The sequence below is a fragment of the Serinus canaria genome, chromosome 1 (genome assembly GCF_022539315.1).
Source record: "Serinus canaria isolate serCan28SL12 chromosome 1, serCan2020, whole genome shotgun sequence".
Lineage (NCBI taxonomy): Eukaryota > Metazoa > Chordata > Aves > Passeriformes > Fringillidae > Serinus > Serinus canaria.
The window spans coordinates 65,945,661-65,964,133 of record NC_066313.1 but is presented as its reverse complement, the minus strand read 5'-3'; the positions used below and the strand labels follow the sequence as shown (position 1 = coordinate 65,964,133).

The window sequence follows — 18,473 nt, the reverse complement described above, 5'->3', positions numbered from 1 at the left end:
TCTGGCATTAGAGTCCAGGAGGCTAAGTTTAGTAGTTGGCATCCAGATGAAAACACTGGTGTATGCTACTCACTGGGTAAATAATAACTGTCCTGTGGACTTTTGACCATCAGGAGACAGAAAAATATCCCTGCTCATTTCTTATGAGCCCCTAAAGAACAATCAGTTCTCTAGTCAGCACTGTGCTAGGCTATATATATTCAAAGAAAATTGCAGGTGAAAAACCCTGCATCCTTCATAAAAATGCAGGATAGGCTGCTGAGTATCAGTTTCAGAAATGCTGAGAGATCTTCGTAAAATGCAATGGAGCTGATCCCTGGCGTGGCATTTGTGTGCAGAGTCCTAAGGAGGAGACATGGGATGTATTCTTTCCCTTTTAGTTCACTAAAGCAATGCCCTAAGGGACTAAGCTGGGAGTGGATCAAGGAAGAAAGTTTCGTTTGCTGAAATTCCTCAGTTTTCCCTGATAAAATGGAGCAGTTCCCTGAAACCCGGCATGAGGCTGAGGGACTAGGTGGAATCACTGAAACAGCATCAGGGCCGAGCAGTACCGCAGGCCTCTTACCAAATTCCACTTTTTTTCTTTGGCTTTCAAAGCAATTTGGAAGCCGATTTTCATTACCCAATTATATCCCTAGGCGCAAAACAAACCCACCAAACAAAACCCAGCTCACAGGCACCCCCTGAGGCTCTGCGAGGCCCTTTGGGACCAGCGACAGGGCCCACGCCTTCTGCAGCACACCGAGGGTCACCGTGCGGCACCCGCCCGTCACAACCCCGCCGCGGGGCGCAGGCCAGGCCAGCCGGGAGGCCGAAAATACGTCTGAGCCCCTTTTGTTTACAACTAGAGACACATGCCCTTTGCTTTCCAGACTTCCTCATTTATTTCCCGCCCCGTCCGCCCGTACGCTGGCGAAAGATGGAGACGGCGGCGGAGCCTGGCGGCGCAGGCGCGGTAGGAGGAGGAGGAGCAGCAGGGACTGGGACAGTGGTGGCAGGCCTGGGCCCGCACCTCTTTGCCGGGCCTGAGGGTCGGCTGCCATGGGCAAGCGGGTGGCGCTGGTACTCGCCGGCTGTGGCGTCTTTGATGGCAGCGAGATTCACGAGGCGTCGGCGGCGCTGGTGCACCTGAGCCGCGGCGGCGCGGAGGTAGCGGGAGGTGTGGGTGTGTGTGTGTATGTATATGTATGTGTCTGTGTGTCTGTCTGTCTCTGTGTGTGTGCGTGCGGCCCGGTGTGCGACACAGCAGCCGAGCCGAGAGTCCCCCTCTCCGTGGGACCGGAGTCCCTCCCGGTTTGCGGTGCTCCCTGCGCCGCCACTGCACCCTACGAAGCCCGTTCAGCCGTAACCTCTGTATGCTGTCCCCCCGCCCCGTTTTATTCATCCCCCTCTGTGAAAAACGCCAGTCACTTGTTTTGAAAACTTTAAAAGTTTAATAATAATAAAATGGTTATAAAAATGGCAATATAATTAGAGTAATAATAATTTGGACAGTTTAGATTAGGACAATATGAGACTATAAAAACAAACAGTTACGGACGTCCGGGTACCTATTTTTCTGGGAAAAATAAGCCCGAAAAAGGACACCCGTTAACAGAGGATTAACCCTTAAAAACAATAGCCTATTGCATATTCATACACTTCATACATGATGCATAAATTCCATTCAAACGAAGGATTCTGTCTGGTCAGTGTCAGTTTCTTCTTAATCCTAAAGGCGTCTTCATGGCTGAATGAGGCGGGAAGAAGTTAATTTCTTCTGATAAGGGAGCAATAAATCCTTTTCCTTTGAAAGATTTAGGTGTCTTGTGGCTGCTATCTCAGTGCGAGTCCTTTCTTGGAAAAAAGTATCTTACATAGCATAGTTTCTATTTTAACATTATGTTATAACCTAAAACTATATTTAACACACTAATTAAGAAATTAACACAGCATAACTTTTTAACATAACACAGATGGTATTCATTTTAATATTTGCGAAAAGCCAATCATAAAATACGCATTTTTCACACCCTTCAAAGACCTGCCTGGCACTCTGACAGGAGTTCAGGTTGCACAGGCAGCTGGACACAAAACTGAAAAGGGGTCTCGTTAATACAACTAAGCTGTTATACTAAGAGTCATGCCTGCAGGTCAGAAACAGCCCTGCCCAGGTGAGGACTGTTCCCCTGAGCCTGTGTAGAAGTTAACTGGGGATACAAAACTTGTATGGCAATGACCAGCCAACTGGAACAGAGGAGCTGCACCTGGAGAGTTCTCTGAATTTCCCTGTACAGGCAGTGGCACAAAAGCTCCAGTGGGTGTGCTTGATTTGTGGAATACCACCAAACACCCAGGTTTGCATGACTGAAATAAATAATCTATGTCTCTCTGGAGTGTGTAGTTATTTGCTTGTCACACACCAGGAAATGAATCTAATTTTTGGGGCAATAGTGCCAGACTCTTTAGTGGTGCCCAGTGACTGGATGAGGAGCAATGGCCATAAACTAAAACACAAGGAGTTTCATCTCAACATGAGGAGGAACTTCTTTACGTTGAGGGTGACAGAGCATGGGAACAGGCTGCCCAGGGAGGTTGTGCAGTCTCCATCTGTGGAAATATCCAAAACCCACCTGGATGCATTCTTGTGTAGCCTTTTCTAGGTAACCCTGCCTGGTCAGGGGGGTTGGACTGGATGACCTCCAGAAGTCCCTTCCAGCCCTTACAATTCTGTGATCCTGTGAAGCCAGGAGCAAGGAGAAGCTGAAGACCTGTCCCTTCTCCTCTGGCCACGGGGAGCTGAGGATGGGTTAGAATTCTTTATCTTCCTTCTGATTTCTTTTGCAGCCCTCACTGGGGTTCACCTGCTTGTTTTCTGCTCATTCTTTCTGGGCTCTCTTCGGTAAGCTGGGACTTGTCAGAGAAGCCTGGGCCAGGATGTAGTGGTGTACTTTGGTCCCATCTGTGGCTTCAAATGGCAGAAGCTGGTCACTGTCTGTGTGTAGCCACACTCAGGTGTCTGATGGTAACAACAGCACCCTCATATTTAGCACAAAATTGTCATCTCTGAGAAGTTTGCAAAGGAGGCTTCAAAACAGACGGAGTGGTACAGCCCTTGTGGTATGCCTGTCGCAGAGCTTTATGTTCTGATGCACTGTCCTCCTTTTGTGTCTAACCAAAATCTGTTCTCCTGTATTTTGGTCTTCCTTTCTGCTGCTGGTGTTTTAGGACAGCTGGTAACTCCAGTATTTGCTCTGGAAATGCTAATAAAATTAGCATCTTTAACTTTTTTTATGTCAAACTTTTTTAGCACTTTCATCCCGTAACAGTTAAGAGCAACCTTTCTTCAAAGTCAGCTGCATGTTCACTTGGGCTGCTGGTATAAATTGTGGTGTCCTGTTTGTCCTTGGGCTTATCTGCCATAGCAAAATCGGTAAGCTTGATGTTGGCATAAGAATACTCTCCTGTCAAAATGCTGTAGGAATAGGTTGGGAAGAATGCCTGTGTTTATCTATCCTAATATATCATATGTTGCATTAGATATTTAATGTGCTAGATTCATCCTGTGGAATATGCTTAACTTAGATAAGAGGCTTCAGGGGCAAAACCTGTTTTCATTAAATGATCTTTATTGTGACAAATACATATTAATTTTGTTTATATTCACAAAATTGCTTCATCTCTCTTCCTAGGTGAAGATATTTGCCCCCAATATTGAGCAGAGGGATGTAGTCAATCACCTTAAAGGAAGTCCAGCAGAAGAGAAGAGAAATGTGTTAGTTGAAAGTGCCAGGTTGGCAAGGGGAAACATTCAGGATTTGGCTGAACTGAAAGCTAGTGAATTTGATGCTGTCATTTTCCCTGGTAGGTATCAAAAAATACTGTGTTGTAAGGCCGACAAGGATCATTGAGTTCAACTCTTAAGTGAATGGCCCACACAGGGGTTAAGCCCACATTAGGACCATGCTCTGACCAGCTGAGCTCATCTTTCAAAAGAAAACTGTGATTTTTTAACTCAGTATATTTATTGATTCATAGTTCACTAAGTTAAAATGCCAGAGTGTTCTTTTGGTATTAAGTTATGCATCCCACCATTCCTTCTTACTGAATGTTGTGAAAACTTCACTACTTACGTGTGGACAAGAGCCCTGACCAGAGTGCAAAAATAAGGTCATAACTCAGTTACATGGCAGTGCCTTGATTTCAGGGCCTCTGAAAGTGTTGGCAGAATAGCAGGTTTCCAAATAGATGATGTTCCATGTCAGATGGGAGTACATTCTGTTTTAATCATGTATCCACTCAGCTGCTGATCAAGTTGTACTAAATAGGATTATGGATAATTTTTCATTTAGAGACCACAAAATTTCATTCCAGACAGAGGTAATTGTAAGCATTTTTAGAAATGAGGAAGCTGGAGCGTCACGAGGAAATCATTACTTGCTGAAGATCTGTTTCCAGAATATTCATAGTGCTGTTAAATACTGCCTTCATGATTGGGCCTCAGTGTTAATTTTGAAGTTTTCACACTGTTGTAAGGCCAGCAGAGGGAGTGTGTGTATAACACAGAGAAACAATTCTGCCTGCACTGTGAGTAGTTGATGTCAGGGCTGATCAGGAGCGAGTAGAGGCTCACAGATGTTTTCCACATTAATTTCATGCTGTTATAACCCAGGCTCGAGGGGATTGCTGTAATAACTGTTAGAGGGAAATAAACCCTATTTAGTTTGAAAATTAAAATCTTACCTCAGAGATTTCAGATAACACTTGAAAGTGAGCAAACTGGGAAAGGAAAAATATTAAAATGCAAAGCTTCTTGATGTTGTCTGTTGAAGTACTTGTGGAAATTTCCTTATGCTTATTGGAGAAAAGTTGATGCTGTGCACATTCCCTGTGGAATAACTTTACTTTGATTATTCTGATGGTTATAAATCCAGCAGACAAAGGAGCTGTAAAATACAATCTGCTTATACAATTAAATGAAGATTAAATGTACCTAAAGAATTGTTAAAACTAATTTATATAAAGACAGATCAGCACTATTTTTAATAGGAAATTATATTATCATTTACAATTTTTTTTGTCTTAGAATACCATATGTTATAATGTCCATTTTATCCATAGTGTTTTTTTATTGTATTAATGGCTTTTTTTAAAGTTGAAAAGTAGTTCTAGGGAAGAAGAAAAACTCTTCTGTAATTGCTTAAGCATTAAAGTAAAACTTCAGAGTTAATTACTGTAGAGGGTCAAATCACTGTTTGCATTACTCCCATGAATTCCATACTTGTGGTTTTAACTAGTAGTTGTCTTCTAGTCCCTCTTCCTTATTGAGTGCACAACAGATGGTACAGCTGTTCTAGTGACTAGCAGAGGAATGTGAGGTTTCCTCTTTGTCTATTTGTTACTTTTTGAAACAAGGTTAAGCTTTCTGGCCTATATATAACCTACACAGTATAAAAAACGTGCGCAGTTAAAATTTTAACATTGTAAACCCATTATTTACAGGTTACAGTGACATTGTAAGGCTTTCAGTACAGTCACTTAACAGTCCCACTGATACCAAGATTATGTTGTAAAAAAGAGCTTCTGTTTGGTGTGTGCTATTACCAAATTTAATGCTTTTAGCAGTGCCTTATATTTGAGCTTTTTGGTTTTGGTTTGATTTTTTTCTTAGGTGGTTTTGGTGTAGCAAAGAATCTGTGTTCCTGGGCTGTAGATGGCAAGAACTGTACTGTCAATGAGCACGTGAACTCCACACTCCAGGCCTTCCACAGTGCTAAAAAGCCCATTGGTTTGTGCTGCATATCACCAGTTCTGGCAGCCAAAGTCTTTCCTGGTTGTGAGGTTACGGTCGGTCAGGATAAAAACGTAGATGGAAGGTAAGAAGGAAATGGATGGAGAGGATTTTCCTTAAGAATTAAGATTAGGAAATGGACAGGCTTCTATGCAAAAGTTTGGTAGCAGTAAACCTAGGGGAACTTAGTTACTTTTAAGAAAAATTAGTGACAGTTTTCACTATAATAATAGTAGTAGGTACAGAACTCTCAGGGCAGACAGAGTGAATCCATGAGTTCGGGTGACTTGTGATGCTACAACCAGATATATACTCATCTGTGATATCATAGAATTGTTTAGGTTGGAAAAGTCCTTTAGGATGGGTGAGTCCAACTGCTAACTCAGGGATTTTAAATAAAAGTTTTTCTTGTGGTAGTAGTTTGGGGCCACTTTAGGGCGGGGAGATGAGAACAGGACCTGGCAGAAATCAGTACTGCTTCAAGAACTATCAACTCCCAATAAAACTTCTGAATTAAATTTATCAGCAGCTGTAGTGGGGGATTCTGTTCAGAACAGATTGCAATCTGTTCCTTCTTTATCAGAAAGGGAAAAAAAAAATCAAAATCTCTAGAGATCCCAGAGGAACACCTTACATGGAGGTGTTGGAGAAGGTTGCAAGTTCAGTGGCTTCTCTCAAGCTTTTAAAGATCAGTTATGGCTGCACTAGGTATCATCTTCCAAACTTATGGAAAGATTGTTAAAAACTATTGTACCTTTTGACATATTGTGGCTCCATATTTCAGACCTTGTTTTCAAAGGTATTAGATCACTTGATGTGTCTGTAGGGGATAAGAAAATCAGATAGTAGCAGCCTCCAACTCCCTTGTCATCATCAGTTAAAGACTCACGTAGATATTATTGTAGTTCTCTCATTCAAGTTATGTGTGCAGAATTTTATGGCTGTATCATTACTTTATGTTAATTAAAGTATTTTTATTGACAGATTTCCTGATGCTGAAACGGCATCTGCTATAGCAGAGCTTGGATGTAAGCACATTTGCAAAAATGTAAATGAATCCCACGTGGATAAAGCCAATAAAATAGTTACTACCTGTGCTTTCATGTGCAAAGCTCCTCTGCATGAAATCTTTGATGGAATTGGAACAATGGTACAAGAAGTCCTGAAGCTTGCCTGACTAGAAGTATACAGACTTCTCCAAGGAAATCAGTGTAGCTAAGCATAAACATTTAGCTTCCTTAGATTGAATTAATAAAATAATGCAACTGCTAAACTTCACTTATTTGGTGTGATAGGGGTGTTTTTTAATGTTTAATACATCAGATGGTCACTGCTGAATTTAACCTATTTATTTCTTTTCTAAAATAGAAACCATATATTGAAGGTGATGGGGGGAGTTCCTTTCCTTCGTGGGTGGTTTTTTTTTTTTTGTTGTTGTTTTTTTTTGGGTTTTTTTTTTTTTAATGAATCCGAATGTATTCAGTCTTAAAATTACTGAATGGGTAATGGGGTTTTATCACATCATTAATGGTTATCAGTAATTCATATCTGCTGTTACCCAGCTGCAATTACAAGTGAAGTAGCTGTAAATGAGTCTGTTTACCATCAGTATAGGTGAATAATTCAATTCTGATTTCTAATCAGAGGGGAAAAATAAAAGAATGTGGTTATTTGGGTTCTTTTTTCCCCTTGCAAGTCTTTAAGCAAGTATTACTAAGGGACTTCCGAAATTTTTGCAGAGCCCCTAGGTAAGGCAACTTTATAAACCAAGATGCAGCACAAATGAATGCATTGCATGTGGAAAATGCACCAGTTTTTTGCTAATAAATGAAGTAACTTCAGATTTCTTTAGTAAAATTAATTAGATTTATTTTGTATTTTTTTTTTGCATACATTGTTTATTGCCCTGAGGAAGACAATTTTTTATGTATTAAAAACCATGCTTAGATCTTATAAATGTGAACAAAGGGTTGGCAGCTTCCCTTAGAAGCTCACTCTGGCAAGGCTTTGTACTCCTGGAGGAACAAGAATTTCCCAGAATTCATGATCTGGGTTCACTGTGGACACTGAGCTGTCTCTGGTAAGAAGTGCTCTGGTGCTCACAGGTCTCTGTCATTCCTGCCCAGTGTAGTGTAGCCCACACTCTGCTGGGACTGAAGCAACCTACACTGACATCTCCTGCTCTGTGTCTCATGTAACTGAGGCAGGAATAAAACAGGAGCAGACCTGTACCACAGAGGAGCCAACAGGTGGAACTGGGCAATAATGCCTTTCTGATGAGGAGTGTGCAGCTGTCCCTCATGCTCAGTACTCTGTGATCAGGTTGGGCCCAGGCCTTTGCTGCCTCAGTGCAAGAGCAATGGCTACAGTGACACCTGACATGCTGCAAGTATCGAGTGCTACCCCTCCCTACATCTGCTGTGTTTATTTTAGCGCAAATGTCAACGCTCAGAGGTAACAGTTTCCCTCTTCAAGGAAGTTGTAGAGATAAATCTACAGAAATAATTATGAAAAGGTTTTCATTCTCTGTACTTCTGACTATGATGATTTTCAAGGACACAGCACATCCATACTCTTCCAGAATTCAGGTTTCCTGTATGGAGTTACTTAGGAGAAGCAGAACACAGATTTTTGGCAGAGGAGCAGGGAGATTTTTGTGCCGTGAGCAAGCAGTGAGTCCTCTGCCTCTAGAAGTACAAAGATAGCTGGGGTCGGCTGTGTCAACAGAGGATCTTCTGTTCAGCCTGGCTAAGCTGGGCACATAAACACCAAATTATTTTCCTAGTCAAAACCTGCAATATTGGACTGAATATGGTTCTTGTGTTACAGGAATGTTATTTAAAAATGCTTGAGTCACTGAGGAAGAGTTTGTCCTGAATTTTGCTTTGGCTTTGTGAAGAGCACGTAGCTGTTGGCTGGAACACTCAAAGGAAGCGCAGCTTCTCTGGAAGCACTCTAGCAGACTGTCCTGATAGAAATGTACTTAATACAGAACAGTCCTCTACTTTTTCCAGGTTGTACACGGTCTCTATAATGCCTTTTATGGCTTCTGCAGGCAGGATGCTGAGCGCATTGGATTGAAACTTTTTCTCCAAGTCTTCCTTTTTCAGAGGTTTCCTCCAGTGCCCGTAGAAGGTAGTGCAGCGGTCGCTGATGGTGCTGCCGTCCCGAAGCGTGGCGCTCACTTCACAGTAAAGGCTGTCAAAGCTGGGCGTGTTGTCAGGAGGGTGCTCCAGCTGTGTTTTGCAGAGGAGCTCCCGCAAGGCCGGCCGGTGAACTTTCTCACTGGCGAAGGACTGGACTGACATGCTGCCATCCAGCAAAGCCGAGCACGCAACAAACTGGAAGGAGTGCCGTGCTTCATGCTCTGAGGCTGGGCTGGGTCTGTTCACGTATTTGACTTCAGGGACTTTGAGAATGACTTTCTCAATTTTATCAAGGGGGAGCAAGCTCTCACTGCCCTCCATGAGCTTCCTCCTAACTGAAGATGCTGCATCAGCCACCCAGTGTGTTGCAAGATGAGCAGGAAAGCGTTTGATGGCCACATCTTGCTGGTCCAAGAGCCAGGGGTAGGACTGCAAGGTTGGCAGAGTCTCTGGGTTGTAATCTGTATAAAAGGCACCCATCCCTGACTCCATGTCTAAGATCTGTTTGTTTCCTTGAAGGCCCTGTAAAGCTAAGCACGCTGCTTCCAGTCCATGTTTGGCAGCATTCCCAACGTGGAGGGGCTTTATTTGGGTTGCTGCATTAGCCAGAGGGGCACCTGCATAGGAGGCAGCAATAGCCAAGGCATTTTTACATTCCAGCTGGTCAAGAGCTAGCAGTTTAGCACAAGCTGCTGCACTCCCCATCGTACCAACAACAGCCGGTGGGTGAAACCTGAGAAAACAAAAGTATCTTCATTACCAGATTTCAAAAATTCACCCAAATTCACTATCTACAAAAGCTTTTCATTCACTGTTATGGGAAATGGATTGGACCATAAAGAAACATACATTCAGCATTCTCGTGTGGGCCTGAGAGTTGTCACTTTTCCCCAGGAAAAAGTAGAACTGGAATAGTGCTGCTTGCAGTAAGTCCTTCCCAGAAAGCAACTGAAACTTTAGTGCTGCTTATAGTTTAAAGCAAATTTAGAGTCAAATATAAAGTTATATTTAGTATTTATTATTATTTAAATTTATATATTATTATAAATCTATAAACATTCAAAGTAGGGAGATCATTGCCTCATTGTGAATTAGTCAATGCTTAAAAAAAAAAAAATCTATTCGTTACAGAGTTAGGAATCAAATGTATTTATGTGTAAGATAAGCCTTCCCAAAATTTCCAGACAAACAGTTTAGGAATATGAATAACTGTGCCACCTGTATGTTAACTGACATCTAAATATGTATATTAGCACTGATTAAAAACCACCTCCACTCCACTTTCTACTTTAAAATTTCTGTGTACCTTCTTGGAATATTCCTGGCTTCTCTGGAGAAATGCAGCAACCTGCCTTGCACTTCTATTCCCACATTGAAAGCTAAGAGCAGATCAAGACCCGAGATTTTTTTCTTCTGAGGGAAGGCCTCTGAGAGTGCAATCAATGCAGGGAGCACAGCCCCAGATGGGTGTGTGGCTGGATGCCAGGTGTCATCAAAGTCCATTGAGTGCACCTAAAGGAAAGAGGAGCATTGGTATATTAGAAATAAACTCTGACTTTGCAAGGTTGCCTCAGTCAAATGAAACTAGTGTAACTCATATGAAAAAGAACCAAAGAACTAGGTCTTCCTTAGAAAGCAAAAATTTCAAAAGTCTTTTAAAGAGCTTTACTCCCCACATGGCTGTCTGAGAAGTGGCAATGCAGCAGAGATCTTTCCTCAAAAGAGAATAATTCTAATTCAACTTGTACCAGCCTGAAACCAGTATGACAGTGTTTCTTTTTTTCTGCAGTTGGCTTTTGCTGCTTTCATTAGACTGGTATAATTAAAGCAGCTGTTCTAGGTCCACTGTGTGAACAGTGAATTTTCTCTTCCCCCAAAACATAATGAAATATAAACACAATGAAATTACATCACTAGTGCTGCAACTGATGCTGCCATTAGGACTGGCATCATAAAACTGTAGCAGTTAAATACTGGTAAATGGAATTTATATCATCAGAGCTACTTCTCTGCTGCAACCATCCACTGTCAACAAGCACGAGCCTGCAAATGTACAGGAGGCTTTAGCCTGAATTTTCAGCACATTGACACAAGACCTGTCACACAAGAAAACAGGTTCCCTGGAGCTGCTGGGAGTAGGAGAAAGCTACAGTCTGAATGTGGAATGAGCTGCTTGGCTCAACAGAGTATCTCAAGTGGTGCCTTCTCTTTCTCATGCCCAGAGCCCAGCTGCTCAGGAAGGTTTTAGGTGTTCCCAGCATGGCACATGGCTGCTGATCTGGCAGCAGATCGTCCCCAAAAGTGCAGTCAGTGTCTGTAAAGCATTGCTTATCACACACATTCCTTCCTCCTGCAAAGTTTTGAGAACCCCCAAAGTCCTCTCGCATCAGGGACAGCATTTTTTTTTATAGTTGCATAGTAAAACACCTCAAAAACATGAACTTTCACATCTCTTCACCCATGTCTTAACTTCAGAGCAAAATGGGAAGGTGGTCAGGCCCTAACAGTCAGGTTTTGCCCTGTTATATGTGACTGTGCATTTTTGAGGACTGTTTCTAAACAGATAGAAGAAAATACAGTGTCTGCCTTGAAAGCCTTTGATGCCATCTGGGAAGATGGCCTGCAGTGCAGGATAAGGAAAGTTGTGGCCAATACCCTGTAACCTGTGTTTCTGGTGTCTTCAGTAAGTGCTTAAATTGACCTGTGACCAAGATATAAACTGATCATATATATGCTAACAGCCAGATCTGAGTATCACAAGGGCTGCTAGGAGCTGAGTGGTACCAGATCTCATTTCCAAGGTAATTTTCTCTACATTGGAAATGAGCTGTTAAATTTGACCTCTGATATTGTTGTCACACTAATTTAAATAGGCTTAATATTACTATTTCCTTGGTTGGTCACCTTTCCTAGTTTTGCATAATTGCCAAATTTGTCTACCCCACCTCTTGTGCATCTTTCAATTTCAAACGGTTTCAGCCTCAATCTGACTTTAGACAAATGTCTGGGGAGTCAGTTATTGCTTTAATGACAAAGTGCATGTTCAAAATACATTGCTGGCTTTTGGAAACTGTGACTGAAGATTAAGTTGCCTTGTGATATTATGTCTGGATGTATCTATATGTGCATCCGTGTTTTTCTGTAACTGTACTTTGCCAGTTGGCACAAAATTCGGATCCCAGTGCAATAAGCTAGAACTAGAGAGTGCATTTTTGAGCAGCTACAGCAAGGTTGTAGCCTTCCTACAAGGTTGCCAGATTGTAAGCTGTAGAGTTCTGACACTTGACAACAGCCGCAGGTCCCATATTAAATGTAAGGGATGCTGTTGAGTTGGATCATACATATATTATACCTTAAGTTCAGACTCACTGGAAGGGAGTTGAAGCACATTAGGAGAATAGTCTAGAAAAGTTTTGTAGCAGGCTTCAGAATAAGCTATGATTTTTGGGACATTCTGTTCTCTATAGAGCAAGAATGGCATCAATTGGTATGATTTCAGAGCAAATAAAAGAGCATCCCTTACAGCCACTCCATTCACAAAAGCTGCATACAGAGGAGGCAGTCGGAAATCCAAGTGGCCCCAGATGGTACTGGATAAATCTGAGCTGTAGATCTGAAACAAATTGACATAAATTAATTCTAAGTCATGAACCTAAGGATAAATGTGCCTTGTATCTCTGATGTAACTGAGAACAGACCATGTCCTCTGGGGACCTAACTGCTCCCTTTTATGAGAAAAGTATTGTTCTTTCGGAAAGTCTGAAAAGGAAGTCAGTTTCCTGTTGGCTTATGTCCTATTCCACCCAAACGGAGCTGGGGGCAGACCATCACCACCCACCTGGCCACTCAATACCTTCACACCACCTCTGGCCACTGTGCCCCTTCTCACCACCCATTGACAGAATCACAGAATCACCTGGGTTGGAAAGAACCTCAGAGATCATCAAGCCCAACCTAAATGATGATGGGACTGTCATATCTTGTTGGGGAAGATGTCTCATTAAAGGGTTTTGTTTTCTGTGTTTTAGTAAGAGCCTGAGTAAACGATAGATGGACCCCTGGTGCTGCAAACTGAATAAAAGTGCATAAACAACCCTGGTTTGGAAAGGGGAATTCCCTGTGGGAAGGGACTAACTGGCACACAGAGCTCTGGAGCACAAGTCCACTCAGGAGGTCTGAATCATAAAACAGTGGGCTGAACTCCTCATTGTTGCACTCCTGTGCTGGGAAGGCTTGTTTTCAGGGTCAATTACTCTGCTAGTCTGAGGAGAGCAAGGCTGGAGGAGAAGCATGGCTAATGCACCTCAGACAATTATGTTTTATGGACTGCAAGTAACCCACTGCTAATTCCCCGTCTCTTTTACAGTTCCTTGATTTGAAAGGCTGGTGATAAGTGATGCTTACTTTGTTGATGTTTTTAATAAGATATCATAGATGAAAGAAAGGAAGGGGTTCTTAGTTGACTGTGTTTGTAGAGGGGGATCTTAACATACAGACTGATACAGAGACTTTTGCCCATCCAGAGTGAAAAGTAATTTAAGCACTGAAGTTTCACTGTCTCCAGTGGGAAGAACACAATTTCTCTCTTTCCATCCGTGAAATAATTTCACCATGGCAAAATTTCCTTTTCATTGCCCAAGTTTTCCCTTGCTTTCTTAAAGCTAAACCTTAGGGTGTACTATGAATGCCAGGCAGCTTACCTTGCTGTATTGTGCCACTTTGTGGCAGACCTCAGTGCTGGTACCCAGAAGCCCCACTCCAAGAGTATCCAGAATCATTCGCTTACTTCTCTGAATTACTTGATCTGTCAACTGATTTGCATTCAAACCATGAATCACCTTGGCAAAATTTCCTGTAACTGTCTGGGAAGGGAAAAAATAAAGAAGAAGAAGTAGATATTTCTCTATATTTATAGTAAACACTATTTTCTTTCCTCTTTTTTTTATCCTTTCAGTTTTTGGGCTACTGTCTAGCACACTGGCCATTTCTGCCCCTGCTTACATGAATTGCATCAGCAAAGCCAAGGTTTGAATTCTTCCTCTTTTTATTCCCAGAAATGTCATTGTGTTATTTATATTTTACTTAAGCTTTCATCATTATCCTTTTCTGTTTGGTATTTCTTCTGCTTTCTCCCTGTGCCCTTGAGAGTATGCACTGCAGGTGCTATAACTATGCAAGATTATTATCTCTATCTCATCCCCATCTCATCTCCATCTCTAATGACTATTCACACACACACATCCCCCAAACAGAAGTAAAAACATCTGTCTTTCCCATGGCACCTACTTGTTGGTATTGAAATCAGTGGGAGAGTAGCATTTCAAGCCAGTGCACCCACTACCACACAAGGCAGCAAGATTTAATCTCCCTGACTGGCAGCCTTACTATCCCAAATCTTGCTGAGTTTGGAGCTCAGAAGGAGGCAGGAGTTGGCAGCCCTACCTTGCACATACTGCTCATAGCTCCCACTGAATTCACTCTCAGCTGGAGTCCCATCTTTTCTCCAAGACAAGATCTTGCCTCTTTGAAAAGCAGTGGCTCCTTGTTCCTGGATCTTGCTGGTCTGGGAATTATATGTATTTATTTTCCTCTCCTGTTGAGCAATGACCCATTATGCAAATTCAACCTGCTTCTTGGCTGTGAGCTGCTGGTAGTATCTGTATCAGAAAATGATCTAAAACTTCCCTTCCTGGACCATTAGAAATGTCCCAGTTCCTGGACCATTAGAAATAACGTGTAGAGGTACCCATTATTTACAACCTAAAAAAGAAACAACAGTTTCTTTTTTATACTGGCAGTAGTGAATATTTATCTTCTCTCTCTTTGGAAATTATCTCCTTTTGTTTCCTCTCTTCATTGCCCTTCCTTTACTCCCCTGCACATATCCCCAGAGAGTGTTGGTATTGCGTTTTGGCCTTCATTGAGCTGAAGTAAACAAGCCAAACTCTGCTGCTCTCTCCTCTACAACATGGACTCACCCCTACCATGCCCGTATATTTTCATTGCGCTGTTCACTCTGCATTCCTCTTTCTCTAGCAATGGTGACCAGAATTGTACCCACCATTACAAACAAGCTCTCACTCACACTTGCAGTAAAGCATTAAGATTATCTCAAGGAAGCACTACAAGCAGTTACAAGCAGGTGAACCCCACATCCCATGGTGTGATGCTCACCAACTGCAACATTTGGAGTGAGAGTACGAAAGCTTAAATAGAGAATCACATCTTACAGTGCAAGGAAACAAGACAGTACCTTTGCCCACATCCTGCAGGGGTGATGCACGTCCCAGAGAGATGCAGCAAATGAGTGGTGGACAGTGAGTAGGGGAACTCACTCACTCTCTCACTATTTATATGTGTCTGTCTGAGGAGGGGGAAGGAATATTAGGCCTTTCCACTCATGCATCTTGTCCTGCCCATTTCCTCTTCTGCCTGTGATGTTCTATTTTGCTTCACTTTCAACTTTCCTCTGACTAATTGCACTATAAACCTCTGGGACACATGTGATAGGACGTAGCCAGTCATCTTTACATGTCGTGTAAATTAATACATGTAATACTTCATTTCCAGATAGAAGCTGATTCATCTGGTAGCATGGAGAGCTGTGTGGAACCACAGTAATACATGGCTGGAAAAGTCCAGTACTAGACTAGAGGATGGCAAAGGCTGTTTTAAGCTTAAGCAACCTGTTGTTTATTTGTTTTGTTTTGTTTCTTCTTTTGCTATATGTCTCCTCTCTAACACATACAATTCAGACTTGGGAGATGTGTGCCATAATAATTTCAGGCCATAAATTGGATTAAGGCAGTTCTTGGCACTTAGCAGTGTTTTAACAGCATGAATCACTGTGTGTTAGCAATAGATAGTGAGTGAGAAATCCCTGCCTATCCCATCAGGAAGGGAGCAGACCCTACAGGAGCATGACTAGGGGCCACTGAATGATTCTGAAGTAAATAAGTAACCATGTCTGAAGTATGGAAATCACCTAGGTTAGGGAACAAAGCATCAAATCTCAGAATTGCAGCCTTGCACTTACATGATAAGTGCTGCCTAAAACAGTCTAGGAACTTCAGCCCTTTACTGAGAATAGCTCCAAATAATTTTGTAAAGCCTTATCTAACTCCTGAGTGCTTCCAGGCAGATAACAACATGGGTCTAGAGGTGAAGCTAAACATCAATTTGAGTGGTTCTAACCACTACTGAAAGGTCCTATTTCAGGCTGTGTCCTTCCCCCTCTCCTGTTCCCTGGGCTAGTCCTGATGCTGAGCAGACCCATTTCTGAGCTGGTCCAGCCTGTCTCAAGAGCTAGCTCTGTGATTCTCAGCAGTCAGGCATAACTGAGTTTCATTCCCTTGGAAATGCAAAATTAAATCTTGCAGCACAAGCAGAGGGAGGGAGGGGTAGGGCTAGCAGTAGTCTGTGAAATTTTGGGAGAGCACGGTAACATGAGAGAAAGAGGGAATCAGCTGTTCCCCAGCAAGCTCTAAGCAAGACATTTGCCTATTTTTCCCATGCTTTTAGCCAGTTCTGCTTTTGGGTGCATAACTTGATGCTGAACATTGCACTGGTTAACAAAGGGCCTTAATAAATGACAGAAGCAGGGAGGAGTCAGTTCATGGATGCAGCCAAAGAGTCTGAGGCCGAGGACTCCTAAAACCCAGCCCTACAAACAAACAATATTTTATACAGGCTAACCTTTATCATGTGAAGGTTCTATTTAAACTTTTGTCCTGTCTTTCTTTTAAATATGAGCAGCATATTTTTTTAAAAAATATGTTCAGCATGGCTACTAAACCTATTCCCACACATTTCTCTACGAGTGTGACAGTTTCCTCACCCATGTAGGTATAACATGAATCTACATAAAACATCCCAGCACATGTCCTAGGTCCTGAGATTGTTTTGCCTAATCCTGATCCCATAGGGACAGAATGTGTATCTGTGCTTCTTCCTTGCCCTCCTTATTTCCACACTGAGGAAAACCTCAGAGGTAGCCTGAAGAATTATCTTTGGTGCTGATAAAATCCAACTGATATGTTGGGATTGCTCAGGTTGACAAGGTTGGCAGTGGTTAGAAAGGTTAATAGAAGTTAATGCTGTTGGGCTGATAAAGGGAAAGATTTTGTTGACTTTCACCTCTGTTCTTTCAGCTCATCCTTCTCTCAGAAAATTGGAAGAAAACATCTAAATTTCAGAACCATACAATCACAGACTGGCTGCAGTTGGAAGGGAGTTCCAGACCCCTAACAAGGCCACCCAAAGCTGGCTATGTTCAGTTAGGTTTTGAGTATCTCTGAGGACAGAGACTCCACAGCCACCCTGGGTAACCACAAAATATATTAAATATTAAATAAAAGATATTCAAAACCCTTAAGTTCACCCTCTTTCCCAAAACCTTTGGGATATAATTTATATTCTGTTTCTCATTCCCTTCTCCTTCTCAAGTGAGACTGCCTTAATCCCATGATGAGACTCCAAAGTGAATTTGGATGGGACCCAGAACTTGTGATGTGCCTCGCAGTGTGCTGTGCAGTCACATGCTGCTGGCTGATCTCAGATACATGGTCACTTCCTTCTGTCATCTTGATTGCAGGATGCACTGTCCCATGCATAATAACATTAGTAATATTTATGGACTGAACTGAGATACTACGAGAAAGTGACTTTTTGTTTAAAAAATAATGAAATGAAACAGTTCCTTTGCTTGGGAAGCCAATTTCCAAACTGTGGGCTGCAGACCTCAGGCTCAGGTGTACACTGTAGACTGAGGGAAAAGAAAGCAATATGATTATCACTGCAGGGGGAAGAGGCATCTATACAAAGTCCTGTACCTCCACAGCAGAATTCCTAGGGGTCTAAACAGAAGAGGGTTGGAAATCAGTGACTGAGAATTTGGTACAGCCTGTGCACCCTGACAAAGGGAGTCTGCTGCTTTCCTCTTCTTTGACACAATACTTATGGTTCAGCAATTTGGGCAGACAATTTGTTAACTAGCAAGTGTGGTGGAAAGACAAAATGTGTTCATCCAAATGCCATTTGCAGCATTGCACGCAGCTACAGTAATGAGCTGTGTTGATTACAGAACAAGGCTTTAGAAAACCAGTGCCCCACAGAGTCTATTTTCTCCTGCTGACATCACATTTTTAAGCTGCTTTTTTCCTTCTTTTTCCTCCAGTTATTTTAGGCTAAACTCTGCCCACACCTGCAAACTGTATGTTTGCTACTGAAAGCAATTTTGGCCCTAACCTTATGCTCCTTTTGTTCTAAGGAAATATTAAAAATTATGACAAAATACAGAGCCCAGGCTTCCTTTTTTCCAAGCCAGCTTTTAAGAAGTCACTTTGTTCGTGGCCTGTGCTTAGACGAGAAAACAGGAGACAGGTGCCAGTGTGTTGTGTTTACAGAGACTCTGCTGTTGCTGACCCTCTGAAAACAAGTTACAAGTTCAGAAGTTGCTCCTTTTCCCTCTACTGGGAAATTTAATTACAGTGAAAAGGTGAGAATCTTAGACAGCAATAACACACAGCAAATGCCATAGGCAATGACTGCACCATGAC

The 18,473-nt window shown here is 42.2% G+C and overlaps 2 protein-coding genes across 3 annotated transcripts; one reads left to right on the top strand and one right to left on the bottom strand.

The window, feature by feature from the left end:
• The first annotated feature begins 943 nt into the window (after nt 1–943).
• LOC103812268 (glutamine amidotransferase-like class 1 domain-containing protein 3, mitochondrial) lies at nt 944–7,048 on the top strand. The gene is made up of 4 exons (XM_009085285.4): nt 944–1,149; nt 3,672–3,843; nt 5,651–5,855; nt 6,755–7,048. Exons 1-4 carry the CDS (start codon nt 1,042–1,044, stop codon nt 6,945–6,947), a joined length of 678 nt encoding a protein of 225 aa, XP_009083533.1. The 5' UTR covers nt 944–1,041; the 3' UTR covers nt 6,948–7,048.
• Nucleotides 7,049–7,613: 565 nt separating this feature from the next.
• ACOD1 (aconitate decarboxylase 1) lies at nt 7,614–15,325 on the bottom strand. Of its 2 annotated transcripts, XM_050976962.1 has the most exons (6): nt 15,170–15,325; nt 14,359–14,479; nt 13,617–13,778; nt 12,440–12,529; nt 10,223–10,428; nt 7,614–9,649 (listed from the first exon to the last, which is right to left on the bottom strand). In XM_050976962.1, the coding sequence occupies exons 2-6, from the start codon at nt 14,410–14,412 to the stop codon at nt 8,695–8,697; spliced, it is 1,467 nt and encodes a 488-aa protein (XP_050832919.1). In that variant the 5' UTR covers nt 14,413–14,479; nt 15,170–15,325; the 3' UTR covers nt 7,614–8,694. The 2 variants fall into 2 exon arrangements, with proteins under 2 accessions (XP_050832919.1, XP_018764285.2); XM_018908740.3 differs by lacking the exon at nt 14,359–14,479 and having other exon boundaries at nt 15,170–15,324.
• Between the last annotated feature and the right edge of the window lie 3,148 nt (nt 15,326–18,473).